The sequence below is a fragment of the Terrapene carolina genome, unplaced genomic scaffold, assembly GCF_002925995.2.
Source record: "Terrapene carolina triunguis isolate 2854851 unplaced genomic scaffold, T_m_triunguis-2.0 Scaffold629, whole genome shotgun sequence".
In the NCBI taxonomy this organism is placed as follows: domain Eukaryota; kingdom Metazoa; phylum Chordata; order Testudines; family Emydidae; genus Terrapene; species Terrapene triunguis.
In genome coordinates, this window is record NW_020664980.1 from 12,018,205 (window position 1) to 12,039,980 (window position 21,776).

The window sequence follows — 21,776 nt, forward strand, 5'->3', positions numbered from 1 at the left end:
AGGTTACTGACAGCCAAGATTACCACGGCAGAAAATTTATCAGAGAAGAATGCAACTAGTAATTCAGACAGCTATGAAATGTGCCACCCACAGATGTCATTCAAACTACACAGAAAAGATGGCGGGTACACAAAAGAGGCGGTGTCTCCTGGGGATAAGAACAAGCCAGCGCAATGAGGCCATGCGCACAGTGGACTGGCACACCAACTTGAGGCGTCACCCATTCCGTATCAAAAACAAAATCAGAGACTGAAACAAGATCCAGGCTCCAACAAAATGGACAATTTCCAAGTATTTGAAAAGCTTCAAACAGCTGTGGCGAGGAAGAAAAGTTTCACAGTCCAGGGTGAGGCAAATGCATGAAAACAAGCTCTTCTATAACAAAACGGAACGGATACTTTTGCAAAGCCAGCAGGGAACGAGCAATACTGGTCAGGGATCCAGGACAGGCTCCCTATGCGAAATTATGTTTGAAGAAAACCCGACTTCAAGATATTTAACCAGGTCTACCTGCCCAGAAGAGTCCCAAGAAACTAACACAGTCACTTCCAATGTTTTGGGGCTACAGGAAAACTTGGGACATGGCCCAAGAGACAACAGCAGTGAAGCATCTCCTACTGCCAATGACTTCTCAGCAAATTCAACTTCAGTGCAACACCATCTTGTCAGCCTAAAGAAGCAGACGTCCAGGCAGAAGGCAGAGTATGAAGCTAAAATTACAAGGTAAGGAATCTTAGACTATGAGCTTTCTGGGGCAGGGACTTTGTGATGTTTGTGTGTACTGTGCCTACTGCCAAGAGGCAGAGATCCCCAACTGGGGTCCTTGGACACTATTGCAATAATGTTTTTTCACATTTCAAAGTGAATGTTTCTCACTGTCCAGTATTTACAAGAGACCAGTTTTGACTCATGTTACAGGGTTTAGGCTAATGTCATTTATTTAAAATTAATAGAAGCCAGTATCATTTGAGCTGGCTGGAAAATGTCAAAGCATTTAAAATTTCTTGGGAGAACGAAGATTTAAAAAATAAATAAATAAAAATCTGTAGTCTACTGTGGAATTTCCCTCCCCCCTCCCCCCCACACACACACTTTCAGTCAGCATGAAGAGCAGTACTTTGGGGGGTCGGTTTGGGGTTGGGGGGAAATAAACCAGAATATGAACTATCATAATACTAAGCACTGACACAGCGATTTACAAAGTTTAAAGGAAAATTCTTTGCAACAGCTCAGTGGGGAGGTTGGCAAGTACGATCCTCATTTTTTGTATCAGGAAATTGAATAGGGAAAGTAACCTACCTTAGGCCGCTTAGTGAGTCAAAGGTAGACCTAGAACAAGAATGCAGCAGCTCCTAAGTCTGTGCTCAGTCAGCTGAACAATGCCACCTGTTTATTATACAAAAAATACCCAGATCTTCTAAACAGATGCAATCACTAATTAGTTAGCTATAAAATTTCAGATAAATTATCCAAATGGAATATTTAGTTAAACGATGATATACCTTGAAATAATTATTTTAGTGACTTTTAAATGGGGATATTTAAATTTGCCCTCAAAATAAAGGAGAGGAAGTGCAACCTGCCTGATATTGAAGATTTGTTGGAAGTTTCTGAGTTTCATAGGATAGTCCCACTTTCAAAGGGGTTAATGATTTTGATAGCTGTTAATTTTTTCAGCATTAGATACAGAGGGACGTGCAAGGATCCTGAACACTTGTGAGATTCCACTGAAATCTGATGTAAAATCCAACTGTTTGTTTGTGGGAGTGGGTCCGCATATAGGTTCTAAGAGAAGACTATACACTGACTTATAGTCCCCCTCTTCCATAACTCTTAATATTAGAGGAATTGCACACAACCTAAGTCAAAGCATCTGGGTATTTGTGCAGGAAATGTACAAAATTGCTTTTTACACTGCAATACAAGGTATACCAGCATGAGTATAAAATGGAGAATTGCCTTTACCTTTGAAAACGAAAGACAATTTTGTAAGCAGGTTTGGTACATTAACTCACTGAGCTGCAGAAACTGGACAAATCATGAAGATGATGGGAGAGAAATGCATCAGCAACATGTTGAAGGGGGACCTAACATAGTTTGCTTTGGGGATAACAAGTGCCTCTCTACACACTTCTATTTATAGTATCACATGCTTAAAACCAAATGGTTTTTAAAAATTTAGGTTTCTCATGAAACAGAGACAGGAAAAAGAGCCCTATAAATTGTAATGTCTATCTTTCAAACAGCCTGGAGCAGCGGAACAAAGAGCTGCAATCGGAGATTAAGGGTCTGCATTCAAAACTGGGTCAGCAACGGAAGTGGTATAGTCTGGTGGAGATTAAAATGCGAAATGCAGAGAGGGCACGGGAAGATGCAGAAAGAAGAAATGAAATGCTCCAGAGGGAAATGGAAGAGTTTTTTGATACCTTTGGGGAATTAACAAATGATGTGAAGAAGACAGAGCGAAAACTGTTCAAAGTTTTTAAATCAATTAACTAGACCAGTTTGCAAAAAAGAGTTGATATTTGATTAAATGGTTACTGTCATTTAAATGCAGAAATTAGATTCCTAACCGCAAAATAAGCTTAATAGTACAAACTAATCTTCGTTAAACTTTTAATACAAATAGGGAATAAAATAGCAGTATTTAATAAACCAAGTTAGCAATGCCTACTATTCATTTTCAACAATGTATATCACATTTTGAAAGTTATATGTTAAACAATATCATTTTTTTGCCCGCTCACATAAAAATCTTGTATTTGTTCAAGACAATCCAAAAACTGCAATGAGAACAGTACACTAATAAAAGTCACCTCAGCACTCAGTGGAAGAAAAAAAATCTTTATTTGAACCTGTGCGAAGCAGAAATGATTATATTTCAGTCTGTCCATTTCCCCATCCACAAAGTAACTAACCAAATAGCCTTATTACAGTTGTACTTCTAAATTACCAATATAGTTTCTCCAGTCACTAGAATCAACACCAATTAATGAGCAACCAAGGTCAATTCAAATGCATGTCACAGGAGAGTTTAAAAACTTGCATTTTCCTGAAGCAAAACCAGAACAATAAACAACATAATTTATATGCTGAACACTGGGATAACTGATGGCCTGTGTTATGATTGGATACAATCAATAAATTATGTAATTATGGTCACTGTTTGCCAGTTCATACTAAAAGGCATGAAGAATACAAAATTGAGTGACATTTTTTTATAAAAACCGGGGGACATATTTCCAAGTCACATTTCAGTGCCTACGGCTAGTTGCATTTTTCCTCCTCCTCCTCAGTACCAGTATGACAATTGTTTTTCTCTGTTCAGAATGAAAGAAAGTAAAATTCCAGCTGGTTTTTGCCAAAAAAATAAGGAGTATACAGAAAGAAAATTCCCCTTTTTGAACATCACTTACCACTGACAATATTTTTAAAGGAAACTTACCCATATGAATTATGTAAAAAAACCCTCCCTGATTTAAAAAAAAAAAAAAAATCTAGTTGGTCCCCAGCTACCCTATTTGGAAAGAAACTAAGGCTACTTTGATATTTTTCAGATAATGAGTTCTCAAGTGATATATGTCATGTTCAGATCAAATCAATGGGAAAAAGATTTTTGATGGACAAATAAGTATTTTAAGACGACCAAATCCCCAATTGCTCATTATGGTCTGTATTCAACAAAGCACTTAATTTTAAATCACACTTCAGTGTTTTGCTGAATAGAATTGGGATTATTCATGTGCTAAATTTACAGCATGTACCTACCTGCTTTGCTGAATTGGGACCTACATTCCCAGTTACATGCCCAGTGTATGGTGATGTCTGTAGTTAAAGGCCACAAGAATTTCCATTATATAGTGTCTTAGTTTCTAACTTTCTCAAAAACTTACTTCTCAAGCTGAAATTTTCGGTGTGTTCTTCAGTCCAAGGGCACACATTTCTGAAAGCCTGAGCATATACAGTGCATCAGTTTGGGAGTGAAAAGGTACACTTCTCCCATGTGAAGAGGAAGAAAAAGAGAAGTGTGACTTAGGGGTATATCTCTACACTTACTGGGGATCGATGCTGCAGTGATTGATCCACTGGGGGTCGATTTAGCGGGTCTAGTGAAGACCCGCTAAATCGACCGCAGATCATTCTCCCGTCAACTCTGGTATTCCACCGGAAAGAGAAGCGTAAGGTAAGTCAATGGGAGAGTTTCTCCCGTTGACCCAGCATGGTGTAGACACCGCAATAAGTCGACCTAAGCTAGTGACGTAGCGGGAATTGCGTAACTTAGGGCAACTTAGCCCCAAAGTGTAGACCAGGCCTTAGTTAAAAGCTTCTCTTGTACTTCAGCTAGAGGCAGTAGAAGCTTGAGATCTGACAGGGACATTAGCCCCATGTGTGTATATTTGGTGGTACAGTGGGGGAAAAAAAAAAAATCAGGTTTGACTTGACCATGTCATAAGGGCAAAAAACAAACAAATCCCGGAGCCTTACTTTGTGTATCTGTACATTGGATCAAATTTTATTTTAATGTATAGGTGCACATGCCGGATGATTTGTGAAGGCGCAGATGGAATGAGTCAGCACTCCATAGAAGTATTGCCTCATGTTATATGATTTGATAATATATGCACTGAATAAGGAAGTCTGTGTTGTCATCACGCTTCATAAAGGCATAAGGGAGAGACTGTGCCAGTAAAAATATTCTTAATAAAAGAAAGGTTGTGGAACATTTTCCATTGGAGACGGAGCATGAGCTATCGTCTGGGCGGTCTTTGAACCTGGGCCAGTTCATGAAGCCTCAGTCCTGTAAATAAACCTTAGTTCTCTGAAAAGGAAAGAACAAGTTTGAGATCAGGAATGAGGTGCCAATGCAGAACATCGGATTGTAACACTGCCTCATTCTATATGATCCATTGATATGTACACCGAGTGAAGCAGGCTGTTTCACTCAGTGCTCAAAACTGTTAAATCACTGAAGCAAGGTTTTACAGACCCTTACTTGTGAGTAAGGTGTATGTTATCCAGTCCACTCCACACACTCTCTAGTCTCTCCGACCACATCACCCAATATCCTTCTTAAATACTATCCATGGTTTCTAGTCTTTTACCATCGCAAATTAAGTAATTTCACACTCATTTCAAGGCTTTATAGAATAGCACAACTGGCTGAATTTTTGAACTGGGCTCTACTCCAACCAATTCACTCTTCCTCTCCTCCCACCCTCAGTTTTGCACCTTCCAACATGCAGCTCCTTTGGTTGGATCATTTGTGTAACAAATGCCTCATTACCTCCTGAAGTCCCACTTTCCTCAAGAATCCTTCCTATCTTGTTTTCACCTCTCTCCACGCTCTTCTATACCTGAACCGCTGTCTCCAAAGAACTTGAGGGGAACAGACAAGGCAAGACGTAAGACAAGGAACGTATTTCAGTATACTTTGTAAAATGCCCCATGCAAACACAGCCAGGCTGCTCTATCTTCTTCTATTCTGTTCTGGTTCATGCAACAAGATGTCTTTCTGCAGCTGAACCAGCAACCTGAAAAATATCCTGCCATCAAATATCAGGTGGTCTAAGGATCTGGCTCTCCCAACGCTTCAGCCAGATAGTTGCAAGCAGTACCCTGTAGAGAGGAGAAAAAACTAATTTTTTTTCCAATCAAGAGAGATTGACACACAATCTGGTAAGGCATTTCAGTTCTTTATATAAAACTCAAACTCTAGTTTGGACAAGACAACCAACTACAACCATCCATCCAGAGAAGTGGCTACGTTAATCCTTCATTTAACATCAGGGAACTCAAGAAAAAGTAGCAAGACCTTCAGTAGCATGACAGTAGCAGCAATACTGGATTTTAACCTTCCTTCTTATACTGCAGTGTATAACAGCTTTGCAAAATTATCACAAAAACTTACCAGGTCAGCCACAAAATCTTTTCCCCTACCTTTTACAAGGTTGACAGTGCAAAACGAACAATTACATGCGCAGATAATTGTGGTTGAGTAAAGTTTTTGAAAGCAGCTGTATGGCTCTCTCATGCAATTAAACAGACCAAAACAGGAGCTCACTTTTTAGTCAGATGGTCAAAAGAGAATCATCTGAAATTTTTTGTAAGCAAGCAACAGTTTTTTAAATCTATAAACTGTGAGGGGAGTTAAACAGAATAGTACCAAGGTTTGGATTTTTCTAAGTACAGGACTGTGCAGACAATGCTGTCAATAGTACCCGATTACTCAGCACTACAATATTCCTGGAGGAATTCTGCGGGGGCGCAGAATCCATACCTTCCGCAGATTTCTTGGCTCCCCTGCAAAAAAAATGGGGAAGCAAAGAAATCTGTTTGGAACACACACCCCTTCCCCCGCAGCCGGAGAACGTCTGCTGGGAGCAACCGGCAGCAGAGAGCAGATCATCTGGGGGGGGTGGGGGGGAGGGGGCGTGTGTGCATCCCTGGAGAGATGTTAAAGGGGTGGGGCTGGGCACATGCCTGTGTATGAGCAAGTGAGAGACATGACTCCTGGGCTTGGAGGCGTAAGGCTGTGTAAAACGGGCTCTGTCCCTGAGGCAGAGCAGAAATCTAACAACAAAGCTGGCAGGCTGCTAATGCTCCCATTGTTAGTTAATTGTTCCCATTCTTAGTCAATTAAGGCTCCTTTACCTTGCCAGAGTGGTGCAAAGGAGCCTTATTGTAAATGACAGTAACAGAATCCTCAGCTAGGAAGGTCTATGTGCTTTCTCGCTTTTTTTCCTATGCCAGAGAGGCACAATGGGGTTAGATTACAGCTCAGGATCTATTTTACTTATCCATTTAAAAAAAAATGCAGGACAATGATTAGCAAAACTTTATGACTTTCATGTGTGAAAGTCTGAGCAATTTAAAACGACATTCAACTTTACAGAACACCAAAATAAAAGTAATGTAATTTAAATGAAAATCCAGGATTGTAACTGGAATGCAGGGTATTGGTAACTTAACTTTAATGTGTTTAGGAACTGCTGAACAGTTCTTGTGATTTTTTTCCCCTGTATGGTAGATTAAATAAATTACCAAAATTATATTGCATTCTTCTGACAAATAAAATATGCAGAATTTTGCATTTTTTGGCACAGAATTTTGCATTTTTTTTTGGTGCAGAATTCCCCCAGGAGTAACTAACTACAATCTGTCTCTCACTGTATATTTTCCATCTGGTAATAATATCCAATTGCTCTTACTATGTCAGGCTGTTCCAGCGAATCATGAGAAAACAGTTATAAGCAGTTTTTTAAAATATCTCATTCACTGGAGTTTCACACTATTAATTTTTGCATTTTAAGAACCACTGGTTAACTGAAATTTACAATAACTGAATTTTTATCTTACAAAATGACTGGAAGTGTATATTTTTCTAGTGCAACACCCTAGAGTAAATGTGTAACTTCAAAGCAAGAAAACTGAAGACAAAAAGATAACACTGCTGCAGTAAATGAAACAGGCTTCTCACAGACTTTAAGTTCACATATTTATTTGAAATTTTACAGTGGTTTTAGTATTGATGTTCTAAAATAAGACTTTTGGAAAAAAAAACTCAGGAAACTAAATTTTAGATGAGGCTATAGCTAGCACGTCAGAGTTAGCTATTGACAACATTCCTTATGAAAATTCTAGCTTCCTTGAAATCGGTCTGAAAACAAGGAATGACTGCTGTCCGTAAAAAATATCTTTTAATCTTCTTGAAATCAAAATCCAGCATGAGACAAAATAGCCACTGCCATTACACAGAACATTTCCCTATTGCACAAGCATCAAGAATGAAATATGGCAATCAAAGCCAAGTTTATTAGGCAGAATAGGCCACTTTATATATCTATACCGTTAGACTTAAAAGCACATCTCTTCTGAAATCACATACCATACTGTAACTAAAATAAAGGCCATAAACTCTGAACAAGATATGTATTAGGGCTTGATGCTATTTTTTGTGATAATTGGTTAACCCATAGGAAGAACCTATAACATACACATTTTGGTGGGAGTGAACACAAATAAAGACTTTTGAAAAAATTCTTAGAGAACAGACGTTTCAAAATGTGATTAGGCAAATGTTATCATATCCATATCCATATCATAAATACCTTATACAGAACATTCTCATAAAAATTACACCTGCTAAAACTAAGCAAACACAAACCATTTCATAAATATAAACACATGATGCTTGTGACTGAAATCAGGAAAATCCAGGAAATTCTGTTTAGGCTAATATTTCATCTTCAACTCATTCAGTCACACTGTTGACTGAATTTCCTGGACTTGACAGTTTGTATTAAAAGCTGTTAAATCACTGTAATGTACTTGCATTTGATATACATTTCTTTTTTGCTCAAAATTTCAGATGGAAACTAGTAAAATCCTTGTAATTTAATCTAGAGACCAGAAAGGCATCATTGTACTGGACAAATCATATTATAGTAACCTTGCATTTATTTGTCTCTATTTAAACACATCTCTTACATGAAAGACTAGAACAGCACTTTTGGCTCTATCAATATGTAATATAATTTTGGCCTTTTGAAAAAGAGTTATGTATTGATAGAGTTTTGTTTTTAGAAGTTTTTTATTCACCCAATAAACTAATGGCTCCAAAGAGGCATTAACCTATCATGGAAATGTAAAGTACTGTAAGAATTTTTCTGAATTTTATTTCAAAAAGCTGAACATGCACATTAGTCAGTTTAAAGTTTAAGCTGCCAGCCGTTTGAAAAAATATATATATCAAAAGTGACAACCACATTGCTAATCTGCCAATTTCATTTAAAAAATTAGCACCAATCAAGCATCTGAAATTTACAAAAATATTGCACACATTTGACCTTTAAGTTACCAATTTTTTCCTTAGAAGATAGCAGTGAGCACATGCAGTGTGCTATTATAAAGCTCTAAAATTTTAGCTTCATTTTCATAAACATGGAGAGCGATAAATATTACCATCAATGTTTCAGCTATTATGCCTTTAGCAGGGTACGTGAGAACAAAAAATAAGGCTCAAGCTGATTACTGTTCCTGGCTGATGATACTCTAAGCCCCGTTCCACACTGGAAGGATCAGTGCCACAGAATAATTTCTTTGGAGCAGGGACTATGCCTGCGTGTGTGTTTGTGCAGCACCTAGTGCAATAAAGCCTCAATCCTGATTAGGGTGTATGGACATTACCATAAAACAACAGCTCTCCTCTGAAGCATAGCATGCATTAATAGACTCTGGTTTCAATAAAGGACCTAATGTTCTTAGCTGATCCTGCTATTATAACCAAGAAACTATAATATCTATATAATCAGTGGCCAGGCAACCATGCTGCTAATCAAACCATTTTAGATATGGGGAAATGATGCTTCTAACTGACATTTTAGAGTGCATTAAGTTTTAGCCTATTAAAAAAAAAGTAAACCCAAATTTTTAAATCTCTGAAAATAGGTTTATGTTTAAAGTATGATGCTGATTCAACCTTAACTACAGGATCACAAAGAGGAACATCAAGATTTGCAACACAGTTTTAACATGCAAAACAATATAAAAACAGAAGGTGAAGATGGTGTTTAGAAGAATCCTAAAGTGCTTCAACACTGCAATCAAAACGGTTTTTTGTTGTGCAAAACTGCAAGCACCTTTTCAAAAATTAAGCAGCAGCACAACAGAGTAAAATCTTAAATATTAAATACATCTTCAATATTCTGCTTTTTAATTTTGGGACCAAACTAATTTACCATATATTCAGTAACAGAGCCCAAAAGAGAATCTTCTGTTTTGATTTTGTATTTGATTTTTTTCCAATATATTTGTTCTGATTATACATCAACACAGCAAGTTTGTGGGATTGAAATCCACAAGCAGAATTATAGTTACAAAAATAAATATTGTCATTTTAGAGAACACAAATACAAAGGTTAGTTGCCTGCCTCTCCACTTACCTCTAATACAAATATTAAGAGAAAAGATTGCTTACTTAAAACATTAACATAATTTAGCTCAAGAGGTTTGCAGCATGCATAAGTGGGCATAAGAATAAGTTTGATTTGATAGATTTGTGTAATATTGCATATTTAGAACATCACTATAACTTACATGATGGACAATTTAAAATAATATATATAAGATAATGAACCAGAATATATTTACTTCTGCCATACCCCCAATATCAAACGAACTCAAGGACATTCATGGAGAAGTAATGAAACTAACCAACATCAGGGAATCAGCCATAGGAACATAATTTAAGTCCAAATTCTGCATTTGGATGCAAGTGCACACAACACATTAACTTAAAATGGGAGCCACACAGTGCACATCCCAGGAAGGAATCTGGATCCAAGTACCCAGTATCACTAAGTTTAGCATCAAGCCCTGATAGAATCAATTTTATATATAAGTAGCATTTACAGACAAAGGCTGCTCAGTGTTTCTTCACTTAAAAGTACTTCCACTCTAAGTTTCACAATTCAAATGAAACACCCCATACAAACTATATTGCTGCGAGACTGAACCTATCTGCCAACTTGGGTATTAAGTTCAGTAAAGATTTGTCTGCACTTGAGCACCTGAGGAATTTTCTAGGAATTTACAATGCATGCCAAATCAGTACAGTGCACTTCTGCCGTATTGAAATGGGTCACTCACTCCACTCTTGGACAATGGACATATAAGTTGTATTTTGAAGTTCTAAATCCCATCCTATTTCTAAAATCATAAGTTTATGACAAGAGTCAAGTAAAACCAGATCCAAAAAGGAAACTGATTTAGTATTAGGTAGAGGTCCATCTAAAAGCTTTCCTTCAAAAAATATTAATAAATTGAAGGAGGAATCATATTTTCTACATCATTTTGAATACCCACCCACATGCTCTTAGGATTTAAAACACCACCACCCCAAAAACAATCTGGTCCCTAACAGGTTTTCATATCTTCACAACCAACTAGTCAACAATTTCTAGTTGAGTCTGAGTTTATCTAGCTTGTACTCTTTGATAAAGAAGTTTAAATCCTTACCAGAAATAAGATACAACAAACTTCAAAGGCTTGCATTTCCAGTGGTTAGACTGGTATATTTTATGTGATCTGTGCAGACAAACCTTATTTTGACATAGTGGTTTTTTTTAAGCCTAACAAAATGAAAATCTTTCATATCAAAGTATTTCCTCAAAGCACATTGTATAGACTTCTCACTCAGCTTTCAAAATGGTTGATTTCTTAGTTTAGTCATGTTTTTGAGGGAAAGTGATATGAGCACAAATAAAATTAAATCAACTTTTTAAAACACACTCCATTTCTGCAATGCCATTCAGTTACTCAGTGTTTACATAATTAAAGTGATGTTTAAATATAATTATCTGAATATTAACCATTATCCCCTTCTCCTTTCAAGTGAGCAGTTAAGTATAAGAACTGTAACTAAGTTTAATCACTTATTTTTAAACATTTCGTAAGTCTGTGTGCGTGAAGCAGTGTTAACCTATGTAGAGTTTGTCATACAGAAAGTCAACATTCATGTTTATAGAATCAATTGGGTTGTTTTTACTTACACACACACACACACACACACACACACACACACTTAAAAAACAAATATTTATAAATGCTAAACACAAAGCGCAGAAAACTGGTCAACTGTATCACTTCATATATATCAGGAATCGGCAACCTTTGGCACGCGGCCCGTCAGGGAAATCTGCTGGCGGGCTAGGACGGTTTGTTTACTTGCAGCATCCGCAAGTTTGGCCGATTGCAGCTCCCACTGGCTGCGGTTCGCCATTCCAGGCCAATGGGGGCTGTGGGAAGCAGTGGCCAGCACATCCCTCGGCCCATGCCGCTTCCCTCAGCCCCCATTGGCCTGGAACGGCGGACCACGGCCAGTGGGAGCTGCGGCCCGCCAGCGCATTTCCTTAATGGACCACGTGCCAAAGATTGCCGATCCCTGATATATATGATCTGCACCTGAAAGAAAAATTATCCTATTGCAATGACTGAATAGTTCATTTCTAAACTATTGTCAAGATTACACATGAGTGTCAGTTTTCACATCAGAGATGGGGTTCTTGTGTGTCAGCAAAATCAATTTTGTAAATTGGACACAGCTTAATTTGCAAATAGTCAGGACTGCAACTGTATGCTCAAAATCTGCATGAAGTGCATGCCTATTTTCTACATGTAAATATCCAATTTGTGTGTGCAAGTATACACAGAAGTAGGCATACTGTTCTGCATCCATTTTTGTGAACACAGCTGCACATCCAACTTCTTGAAAGTCGAGACAACTGTTTCTTTTCATACTGAAATCCAACTTATAATATGCAGACTTTATATTTTTCATGCATGTTAACAAGAAAGTTATAGTTCTGCAGTCACAACTGAAGTTTCAAGAAGCTGCTTCTGTTAAAAACAAATGTTAAAAATCCGATCAATCTTTTACTATAATAAAGATTATGGGAAAACATGGTCACTTAAACTCAACTGCTTTTTATTCCAGGAGTACATTTTTAAGACTAGACTATAAATTAGAAAAACCTCCCTTACTAGTTCAAATGATTCTTTTTATAATAATGTAAAAAATTATGACAATTATGAGTAGAATACAGGATGACCACTATACACATGCAGTTGAGGCATGCCAAACAGACTAAACCTAGTGGGGTAAGTTGCTCCTGAATGACAACAGTTACAACAGAGAAGACTTTAGCTTATTTACTTAAAGCTAAACAAAGATTTTGTATAATCTTGAAAAATGACAAGTCCTGGAGGTCATTCCCAGAAGTTAATCATGGATCTCGAAATATCCAGCAAGAACTTTTACGAACAGGATCAGACCAAGACTGGCAGACAAAATCTTATTAATAAATCATTTATTTTATTACTAAGGTAGCTTAACTGTATTTGCTCTGCAGCAGTATTGTGACATGCAATAAACTGCTATAGAGATTTCAGCCCTTTATGCCTCAGGTACAGTGGGAAACTCTTAGGGAACCTTAATGGGAGGTTGCATCATTTTGCACATTTCATCCTATTATTTCAAAGTTCTTTGAAAACATTAAAGCCAAGATTTTCCAAAATAACTAGTGATTCTGGGTATTTAACTTGAGATACCTTAAAGTGGCCTGATTCTCAAAGTCCTGAGCCCCCATCCTTTGAAAATAAGGCTCCTTAAAAGGAACCTCATGTTAGGCACCCAAAAATCACTAGTCACTTTCGAAAGTCTTGGCCTACATCTCTGATTGCATATAGGCTTAGTTAAGTGAAGCTATCTCTAGGCAGTTTTTGGATCAACACACCAGGGGGGGGGGGGGGGGGGGAGAGAGAGAGAGAGAGAGAATTTCAATTTTTTTCCCTCCTGAAGTGAATAGGGTGGAAGCTAATCACAAGATAGTTTAAGATCACCAGAGCTTACTCTATATGCTAGGTGTGTTTGAACATTAACATCTCCAAACACCCAGAGATAAAGAGTATGCACAATTCTATTGTGTAAGAACACAATAAGCATTTTTATCAAAGGTTTGCTCTGACGACAAAATAAGCCAGACAAATTTTGCACATATCACCAGAAACACATGATAAATAATATATCTGTATTTTTTGAATTAAAAAAACAAAAATGCAAAACTCAAAAACAGTACTTGTGTTAAAAAAAATATCAAAACGAAGATGCCAGATGTGAACTCTAAAGATTTACTTCCTACAGCTTATATCAGGTAAGATACTTCTGTCCAATTTTCTTGTCAAATTTTTCTGTTCTGATAAATTCAAAACTACAGCAAATTAACCTATTTTAAAACATTTATGGGTACACACTGCATTAACAGAAAAACTTCTACCTTTCAGATCATAACCAAGAGCATGCAAAATCATGGGCAATTATTTTTCCTTTCCCAAACAGCATACTGAACAATTCAAGTCAGTAACATAATTGCTGGTTCAGTGAGAAAGTTGTACAAGTTCTCTTTAAATGTTCAAGACTTCAGTATCTAAATCAACAGCTAAATATAGTGCCACTATGAAAGCAAAATGTTTTGCCTCATCTTTGACATTTTTCATTACTATTTTAGTTATATAGTTTAACCATACACACGTGCACACAAGAAGATCTTTTAGCAAAACATTTCTTACACTTGTGCGTTCCAAAGCAAACATGCTTTTCTGTTTGCAAATGCACAACTGTATAATATTTGATAACTTAAGCACTATTCTACTGCACACACATTTTCTAATAATTCAAAATACTGTGCAATGTAAGAGGCAATGTCTGTATTATTTAAATCTGAAAACTGCATTGATAAGCTTCTATTAAAACTGAAGAAGAGCTTCACTGCAAACAGCCTCCCTCTCCTGTGGTACCTTGTTAAAAAATGTAGACAGATCGCTTTTTTAATAAAGAAGGAATTTTGTCTAATTTGGAAGTAGAGCTGAGCTCTATGGATATAAGAAATACTTAAGAATATAATTTGTCAAATCAGTCAAAAGGCCTATCAAAATTTAGAAGTGTTCACATTGTAGAATGGTTCCATAAACAAGACTAGAAAAAAAATTGTGCAACTATTCCAGGGGTCACTTAGGTTTCAAGTCTCCCCATCGCCTCTGCACTTTATCAGATTTTTGCATTGAGACACAAGAAGTGACTAAGGGAGAAGCTCCACAGGACTAATTTTTGTTCTTGAAAGAAAAAGTAGGGAAAGTGTCGTTTCTAAAAGTTTTTATTGATGATAAAAAAAAGGACCAAAACAATGTATTAGCCAGAAAATAAGGAAATAATTTAGCACTTCACCTCATTTAAAGAGACATGTTGCTTCACCAAGCTAACCCATTCTACCTCCCACTAAAACAACTGAAAGAAGACATTCAGAGAAGCATAGTCGCATTCATGGGTAAAATATGAAATGATGGCTATGCTATATGAAGTTCACAAGTTTGTTTCTTCTACAAGAAGATATACAAAATTATTGGGAGGTGAGGAAAGAAAGGGCTCAATAGAAAAAAAAAAAGTGCTATGTGGAAGAACAATTGCCCCTTGAATACAGTACTGATAATTTCCAATATGTAAGGTAACACTCACATACAACATATTGGAGTTAAATAGCGCAAACTTCTGTAGTCATATTTAAGCAAATTATACGGACGCTATACATTCAAAACACCCACTACAGGGTAATTCTATGCAAAAATGTAATGACCATGTGTGTGTTACAGAAGTCTACTGAATGAGACAGAAGGTCCATAAACTCACTCAGGAGGAGTTATCTGGTACACATCTACTGTAACTGCTCACCTGAAATAGGCTGAAACAAAAAAAGCCCATAGTAATGTCTAAACTGAAATTTTTTCTTCTTTAGACATTGATTTGCTTTCATTCTATAACATTAAGCAGGGAGTCTTATTACAACTGAGTAAAAACACAGGCATTACTTTAGTAGAACATGCAGAACATGGAGTTTCTCTACTTGGTTCCATTAACTTACAAGCAATTCAGGCCAATGGAAACGAGTTTTTTTCCCAATGTGAAGTCTGCAATCCTGGCTGATCATCGGCATCCTTCAAGGGGTCCTGTCAAGGCATCAAGGCTGCTGTCTGTATCTGAAGCCAATGTTTGCTCAGTTGACATGGATGAAATGTCATTGATCGATGATGACTGGGAAGGACTGGTGTTGCTATTCACTGCTGCATCTGTGCTAAGTAAACCAAGCATAATAAAATCTGAGGCAAGACATTATTGCAGATATAGATAATAATGCTTTAGGATTCTTAGTATCTCCTTTTCCAGAGTACACAATGCTTTACTATTGTATTTATTAAGGGACTATCAAAGTTAACTCAAAATTTGAGCTCACGTATCTGTGCAAAATACATGTAACACTCTGTGCCTTTTTCCTCCAAAAAGAATACTGTACCTGTTTAAAAAAAAAAAGAAAAATACCAGCAGCTCATCACTGAACAAAATTAGAAGAGCAAACAAGTCTGATAAGCAGATTTCAGTTTTACATTTCCACAGTAGTGTTATAAAAAGCAGGAAACATTGTTCCATGCCCTTCTGACATCTCATTTTGTCGTTTTTATGTTTGAATAATTTGTAACTTTATTCCTTGAGAAGATGGGAAGATCTCCATTTCACTCTTAACAGTAATGCTTTTTGCATTACCTATTCACATCAGAAAATTTAACACTAGTCAGAACAGTCAAAGCATACAACAGGTATCCAACACCTCCCAGAATAGATTGGATTACTAATTTTTACAGCCACATAACAGAAAACATGGCAACCTCTTTAAGGGGAAGTGCTGCTATGCTGGTTACTAAGGCTTGGTAGTTTAAAGAGAATGCATTCTGTGATATTTAGTACTCAAGAGAGACCAATGGGTCTTGCAGGAAGAAAGGGGGGATGTCATGTGGCTATGCCAGGACTATATAAGAAGCAGCATGCACTCAGAGTAGAGAGCCTTGTGTGGTAAAGTATCAGGGGAGACTCCAGAGTTAGTTAGGAGGCATTGAAGAAAATGGCCAACAGTAACCTGTAGGGAGCAGGAGGCACTGGGAGGCTCCAGCAATAGAGCCAGACTTAGGACTGTGAGGTCCACACAGAGAGCAACTGAGATCCTCTACACACTACCCACACCTTAGAGGAAGGAAAGCTGATATCTCTTGTTGGAAGGGACTACATTAGAAGCCACTGTCTGAGATTTCTAAACTGCAGTAAAAATGTGCATAAGATGCCTAAAATATGATTGTGACGTTGCACTCTATATGAATTTATGAAAATATGCTAATGAGTGTGAATATAATGTAACTGGAATATGCTTCATGCAAAAGGTCTCTTGTAAGGTATCATCACAAAGCTTATACTCTACTGAATGGGTTCATCCTATTTGTATGATTGTATCATTCTTGTATCTGAAACTAGAAATATGAAATATAACTCTGAGGGCCTATTGTAATTATGCAAAGTGTGGGCCATTAATGGTGGTTTGGAATCTTGATGGCTCCCATTAACCAGGACAATTGACTGTAGATGGCTCTGTTTTACTTGTAAGTCTTCCTGTATATGTGTGTGCTGGCAAGTGGGTAATGAAGTCTTTCAGTGACATGTGATCATGTCACCTGAACTGGAATCCATCTTTAACCTGGTGCTTTTCCATTGAAAAGGAGGGGTGGGAACCCAGAGGAGGACAAAGGATTCCTGCCTTATGCAAAATATATACAAGTGGGTGGAACAGAACAAAGGGGGCTGCAGTCATGAGAAATCCCCTAGCTACCACCTAAGCTGGAACAAGGATTGTGCCCAGACTAGGAAGGCATCCAGTCTGCGAAAGAAACTTACTGAAACATCTCTGAGGGTGAGATTTTATCTGTATTCAGTTTTATTACTGTATTAGGCTTAGACTTGTGTGTTTTATTTTATTTTTCTTGGTAATTCACTTTGTTCTGTATGCTATTACTTGGAACCATTAAATCCTACTTTCTGTATTTAATAAAATCACTTTTTACTTATTAATTAACCCAGAGTATGTATTAATATCTGGGGGGGGGGGCAAACAGCTGTGGATATCTCTCTATCAGCGTTATAGAGACCAAACAATTTATGTATAAGCTTTATACAGGGTAAAACGGATTTATTTGGGGTTTGGACCCCATTGGGAGTTGGGCATCTGAGTGTTAAAGACAGGAACGCTTCTTAAATTGCTTTCTGTTAAGTCTACAGCTTTGGGACACGTGGTTCAGACCCTGGGTCTGTGTTGGAGCACACTGGCGTGTCTGGCTCAACAAGACAGAGGGTGCTGGAGTCCCAAGCTGGCAGGGAAAGCAGGGGCAGAAGTAGTCTTGGCACATCAGTTGGCAGTTCCCAAGGGGGGTTCTGTGATCCAACCCGTCACAATGATATACTTAAACTGATGACAGATAAAAAACTAGACAAAAATAGTCAAGAAGTTAAAGTCTATTTCAGGGCTTGTAACCTATACAGCTCCTCGTGACTATGTCTGAGAGTTTTACAGTAAAGAAATGTTATACTGAATCAGGTTGGACTCATCTAAAAATTGGGCTGGAAAAAAGAAAAGTAAGAATCACTGGAATACCAGCGAACACTAAAAGTTGGGAGGGGGGGAGGTTACTTTCAATATGGTTGACACATTCTCAGAGCATGGCACTTCATAAAAGCATATCAACTGCTAACCAAAAACCCACAAAGAAAGGTGCATCCTCCTCAAATTCCAAAACAGAACTGGTGACAAGTACGACAATAGCTACGAGGAATTCAATTTTAGGAGCAGCACATCAGATACAAGCTTGAATTTAACAGACTAAACTCTTTCCAGATTACACTAATTTTAATTCAAATGTAAGACTCGGTTTTGGGAAATAGTAAATATTTAACTTGCTAGGATTATGTTGGTTATGATAATTTTTGAGACACAGGAAGAAGTTAAAGTTTTATGTCAGCCAAAATAGAAGCTACAGAAGATATACTATTTCCATGGGCTTATATGTGGAATAAGGTAGTATTCAAGGTAAGCAAGCACACAAATGTGTGAACTAAAATCTGTGTAAACTAAATTTTTTTTTGGATGAAAAAACAACTCAGAGTTTAGAAATAAAGTGTTACTAGAATTTTGCCTCAAAAGTGACTTTGGTTTTTCATTTTTTAATTCTAGGTATTCAGTATCCAATATGCATCCCGGAGTAAAGTTTGGGTATTTCAGGGGATACTGGCTCTAACTCTCCAGGAGGGATAGTTGGACAGCCTGTTCTGTTTCCTGAATGTGTTAGAATTAACATTAAGGGTAACCTAACTTTATTCTTGACAGAAGATTATTGTTAAATTACCTGGAGATTTTAGCTTCAAGTTTTTCTTAATGTTACTCTGTCTGACCATGGAAATTCTAAAAATATCACTGTATTTACATTGTATGGTAAAAGATATGTGGATGTGGAGAGGTTTCTCTTAGCATCCTCCAGAAAACTGTATGAGTAAGTACCTGAAGACAAGATTGATAAATATCTGTATTCTTATTTATACTAAATTACACTTTTATACTTTGAGGTAGCAGTTTCTGTAATTTTGTCAGTATTTTGAACCTACAATAATCCTTTCCCCAATGTTCATTCTATCAGAGTTCTACAAACAATTACATAACTGCTGTACTTGTATTATACGGTTATTAAAATGTTACACACAGAGAGGAATAATCCCAATGTCATTGAATTACGAGACAACTAGTACTACAAATAAATAAGTTGTGACAAACTATAAAACTAAAGACAAATTAAATCTAAACATTGCAGCAGGACATTTTGAGTTACAGTGCCGTCAGCTGAAGAGTATTGGATCCCTGCAAAACAGTTTGCAAGTTTCTAAAGAATAACATTTTGTAGACCCTGCAGAGTTGTTTTCCACAACATACTTTATTTCACTTTTCAGTTCACGGCACATTTTTTACTTGGTCTGGCAGCTTCTTTCAGCTACTAGATGAGATAAAAACTGGTTCATACCTTTGGAACTCCTTAAATATAAAACCTCCAATAATGTGGGTCTTTACAGAAGATAACAGGGGCATTCCCCTGAACATATTTACTGTAACATGTAAGGTACCTCACTGGAGTTCTCTGTGCAGAATATGACTATTTTAGCCTTTTGAGCAGGCCATAATACTAGCTTCTGAATTTACATGTAAATTTAAATCTATATAATGTATCCAGCTGAGAAACAGGAGTAAGATAAAGCAAACTCTTTCTAACCCAGAATGGAAGAGCAAAGTAAGCTGTTTCCCAGCAAAAACACAGTGACGACACAATGGGTTTACATCAAGAATACAGTCAAATTTGAAGTCTACCTGCTTTTCACATATGCTGTTTCTAGTATCAATTATTAAGGCAAGGGGTAAGGACAATAAATTACTATTTTATTATTTATAAATATGGGAAACTAAGTAAAAAGGATTTACCTGCACTTGCTTTGGCTTGGGATTCAGGATCTGACAAATCACTACCCCAATTAAACAAATTAGTTCCTCAGACCAATACAAGGATAACAGTGAGAAAAAACTGATATAGAAAGGAAACAGGGCAAAGGTTCTTCTGCAATTTTTATACTCTGCTAACAAAATCACTACTACCCACCTAAGTTACAAGGCCAAGACGAGAACCACCCTCCCCCTCCCCCGCAACATCTGAATAAAGGGATTGAAACACTGCTGCAAGTTTCTTCAGTGCATTAGACATTTTTCCACTACAAAACCATTGCAGATGCTAGCCACTGTACTAAAACCTTCAAGAAGTACAGATGCGCTAAACTGTGTTCTATAATACTGCTATCAGTTTAGGAGAGGCCACAGGCACCCTGAATTTTCACTTTTAAACGTTTTTAATACAGCCAATGCAAGGTAATATACATCTCATAGAATCATAGAATATCAGGGTTGGAAGGGACCTCAGGAGGTCATCTAGTCCAACCCCCTGCTCAAAGCAGGACCAATTCCCAACTAAATCATCCCAGCCAGGGCTTTGTCAAGCCGGGCCTTAAAAACCTCTAAGGAAGGAGATTCCACCACCTCCCTAGGTAACGCATTCCAGTGCTTCACCACCCTCCTAGTGAAATAGTGTTTCCTAATATCCAACCTAGACCTCCCCCACTGCAACTTGAGACCATTGCTCCTTGTTCTGTCATCTGGGCACCAAGGACACAGGTTATACCTACAGGACGGGAGAATGTCTTAGGGCAGGTCTTCACTACAGGGGGGGGGACGATTTAAGATACGCAAATTCAGCTACGTGAATAGCGTAGCTGAATTCGACGTATCAGAGCCGACTTACCCCGCTGTGAGGATGGCGGCAAAATCGACCTCCGCGGCTCCCCGTCGACGGCGCTTACTCCCACCTCCGCTGGTGGAGTAAGAGCGTCGATTCGGGGATCGATTGTCGCGTCCCGACGAGACGCGATAATTCGATCCCCGAGAGATCGATTTCTACCCGCCGATTCAGGCGGGTAGTGTAGACCTAGCCTTAGAAAGAAGTGGTTTATAAACAATTAAACCCAAAACAATTATTTTTATCTCTTCCAGTCAGGGAGGAAGAAGAGCAGCACATGCTTCCGCAGCTCACTTCATAGCAAGGCAAATTGACTATGAATATGAGAGACTGATCAGGATCAAGAGCATTAGACACCAAAACTTTCTGGCATAACTGGATTGTTGATTCTGATTCATGTAATATGAGCATCTCACCAAACATGTATCAGAGCTGCAGAAAAAGTTAAACTATTAAAACCAATGACTAACCTGAGGGCTGATCTTTTACCACACCATTCTTGCTTCTTTCTTCCCAATCCATTACTTCTTTGTATATTAATTCTTAAGTAAAAGAAAAAGGGTTGGTAGGGAAAGATAATATTACAAAAAACAGTGCTTTCAGCCATTTCCTTTTACACTTTTAAAGGTGTCGCTGTAAACTGTTTAGAGGTACACTTTCCCAATGGAACAAACAACTGTTATGATGAATGGACTTTGCAAATTTACTTGAAGAGTTAAAAACAGTTTCAATATTTACCAAAAAGTTGACAGACATACTCTAAACACATTAAAGGAAATATAATAGTTAACCCATTGTAATAACTTACTGTATGGCTGAACTACATTGAAATTAAACTTTTACAAAGGTCAGAAAAAAGTATGTCAGCTAAAAACATAATAGTCAGACCACCTGTATTGGAAAAACCTTAGCACTTTTTTCTTACCAATAGGAATATTTTCGTTCATAACCATGATGGAAATTACTTATCT

The 21,776-nt window shown here is 37.5% G+C and overlaps 2 protein-coding genes across 5 annotated transcripts in view; one reads left to right on the forward strand and one right to left on the reverse strand.

Moving 5' to 3' along the window:
• Positions 1–208: 208 nt before the first annotated feature.
• LOC112108107 (rho GTPase-activating protein 24-like) lies at positions 209–2,659 on the forward strand. Its single transcript, XM_024202095.1, has 2 exons — positions 209–723; positions 2,247–2,659. The coding sequence occupies exons 1-2, from the start codon at positions 356–358 to the stop codon at positions 2,497–2,499; spliced, it is 621 nt and encodes a 206-aa protein (XP_024057863.1). The 5' UTR covers positions 209–355; the 3' UTR covers positions 2,500–2,659.
• Positions 2,660–2,765: 106 nt separating this feature from the next.
• Positions 2,766–21,776, reverse strand: part of MAPK9 (mitogen-activated protein kinase 9) — a 61,672-nt gene continuing 42,661 nt past the window's right edge. Inside the window, exons 11-14 of one of the 4 annotated variants that reach the window (XR_002908223.3) lie at positions 21,276–21,347; positions 15,471–15,675; positions 5,285–5,616; positions 2,766–4,819 (exon numbers count right to left, since the gene is read on the reverse strand). Coding sequence is in view for 2 of the 4 variants with exons in the window: in XM_024202093.2 (XP_024057861.1) it covers positions 15,533–15,675; positions 21,276–21,347 (215 nt within the window). In the remaining 2 variants the exon portion in view is untranslated. Of the gene's footprint in view, positions 5,617–13,318; positions 15,681–21,275; positions 21,348–21,776 lie in introns of those variants that run through there. The other 3 variants (XR_002908222.3, XM_024202093.2, XM_024202094.2) reach the window with 3 other exon arrangements.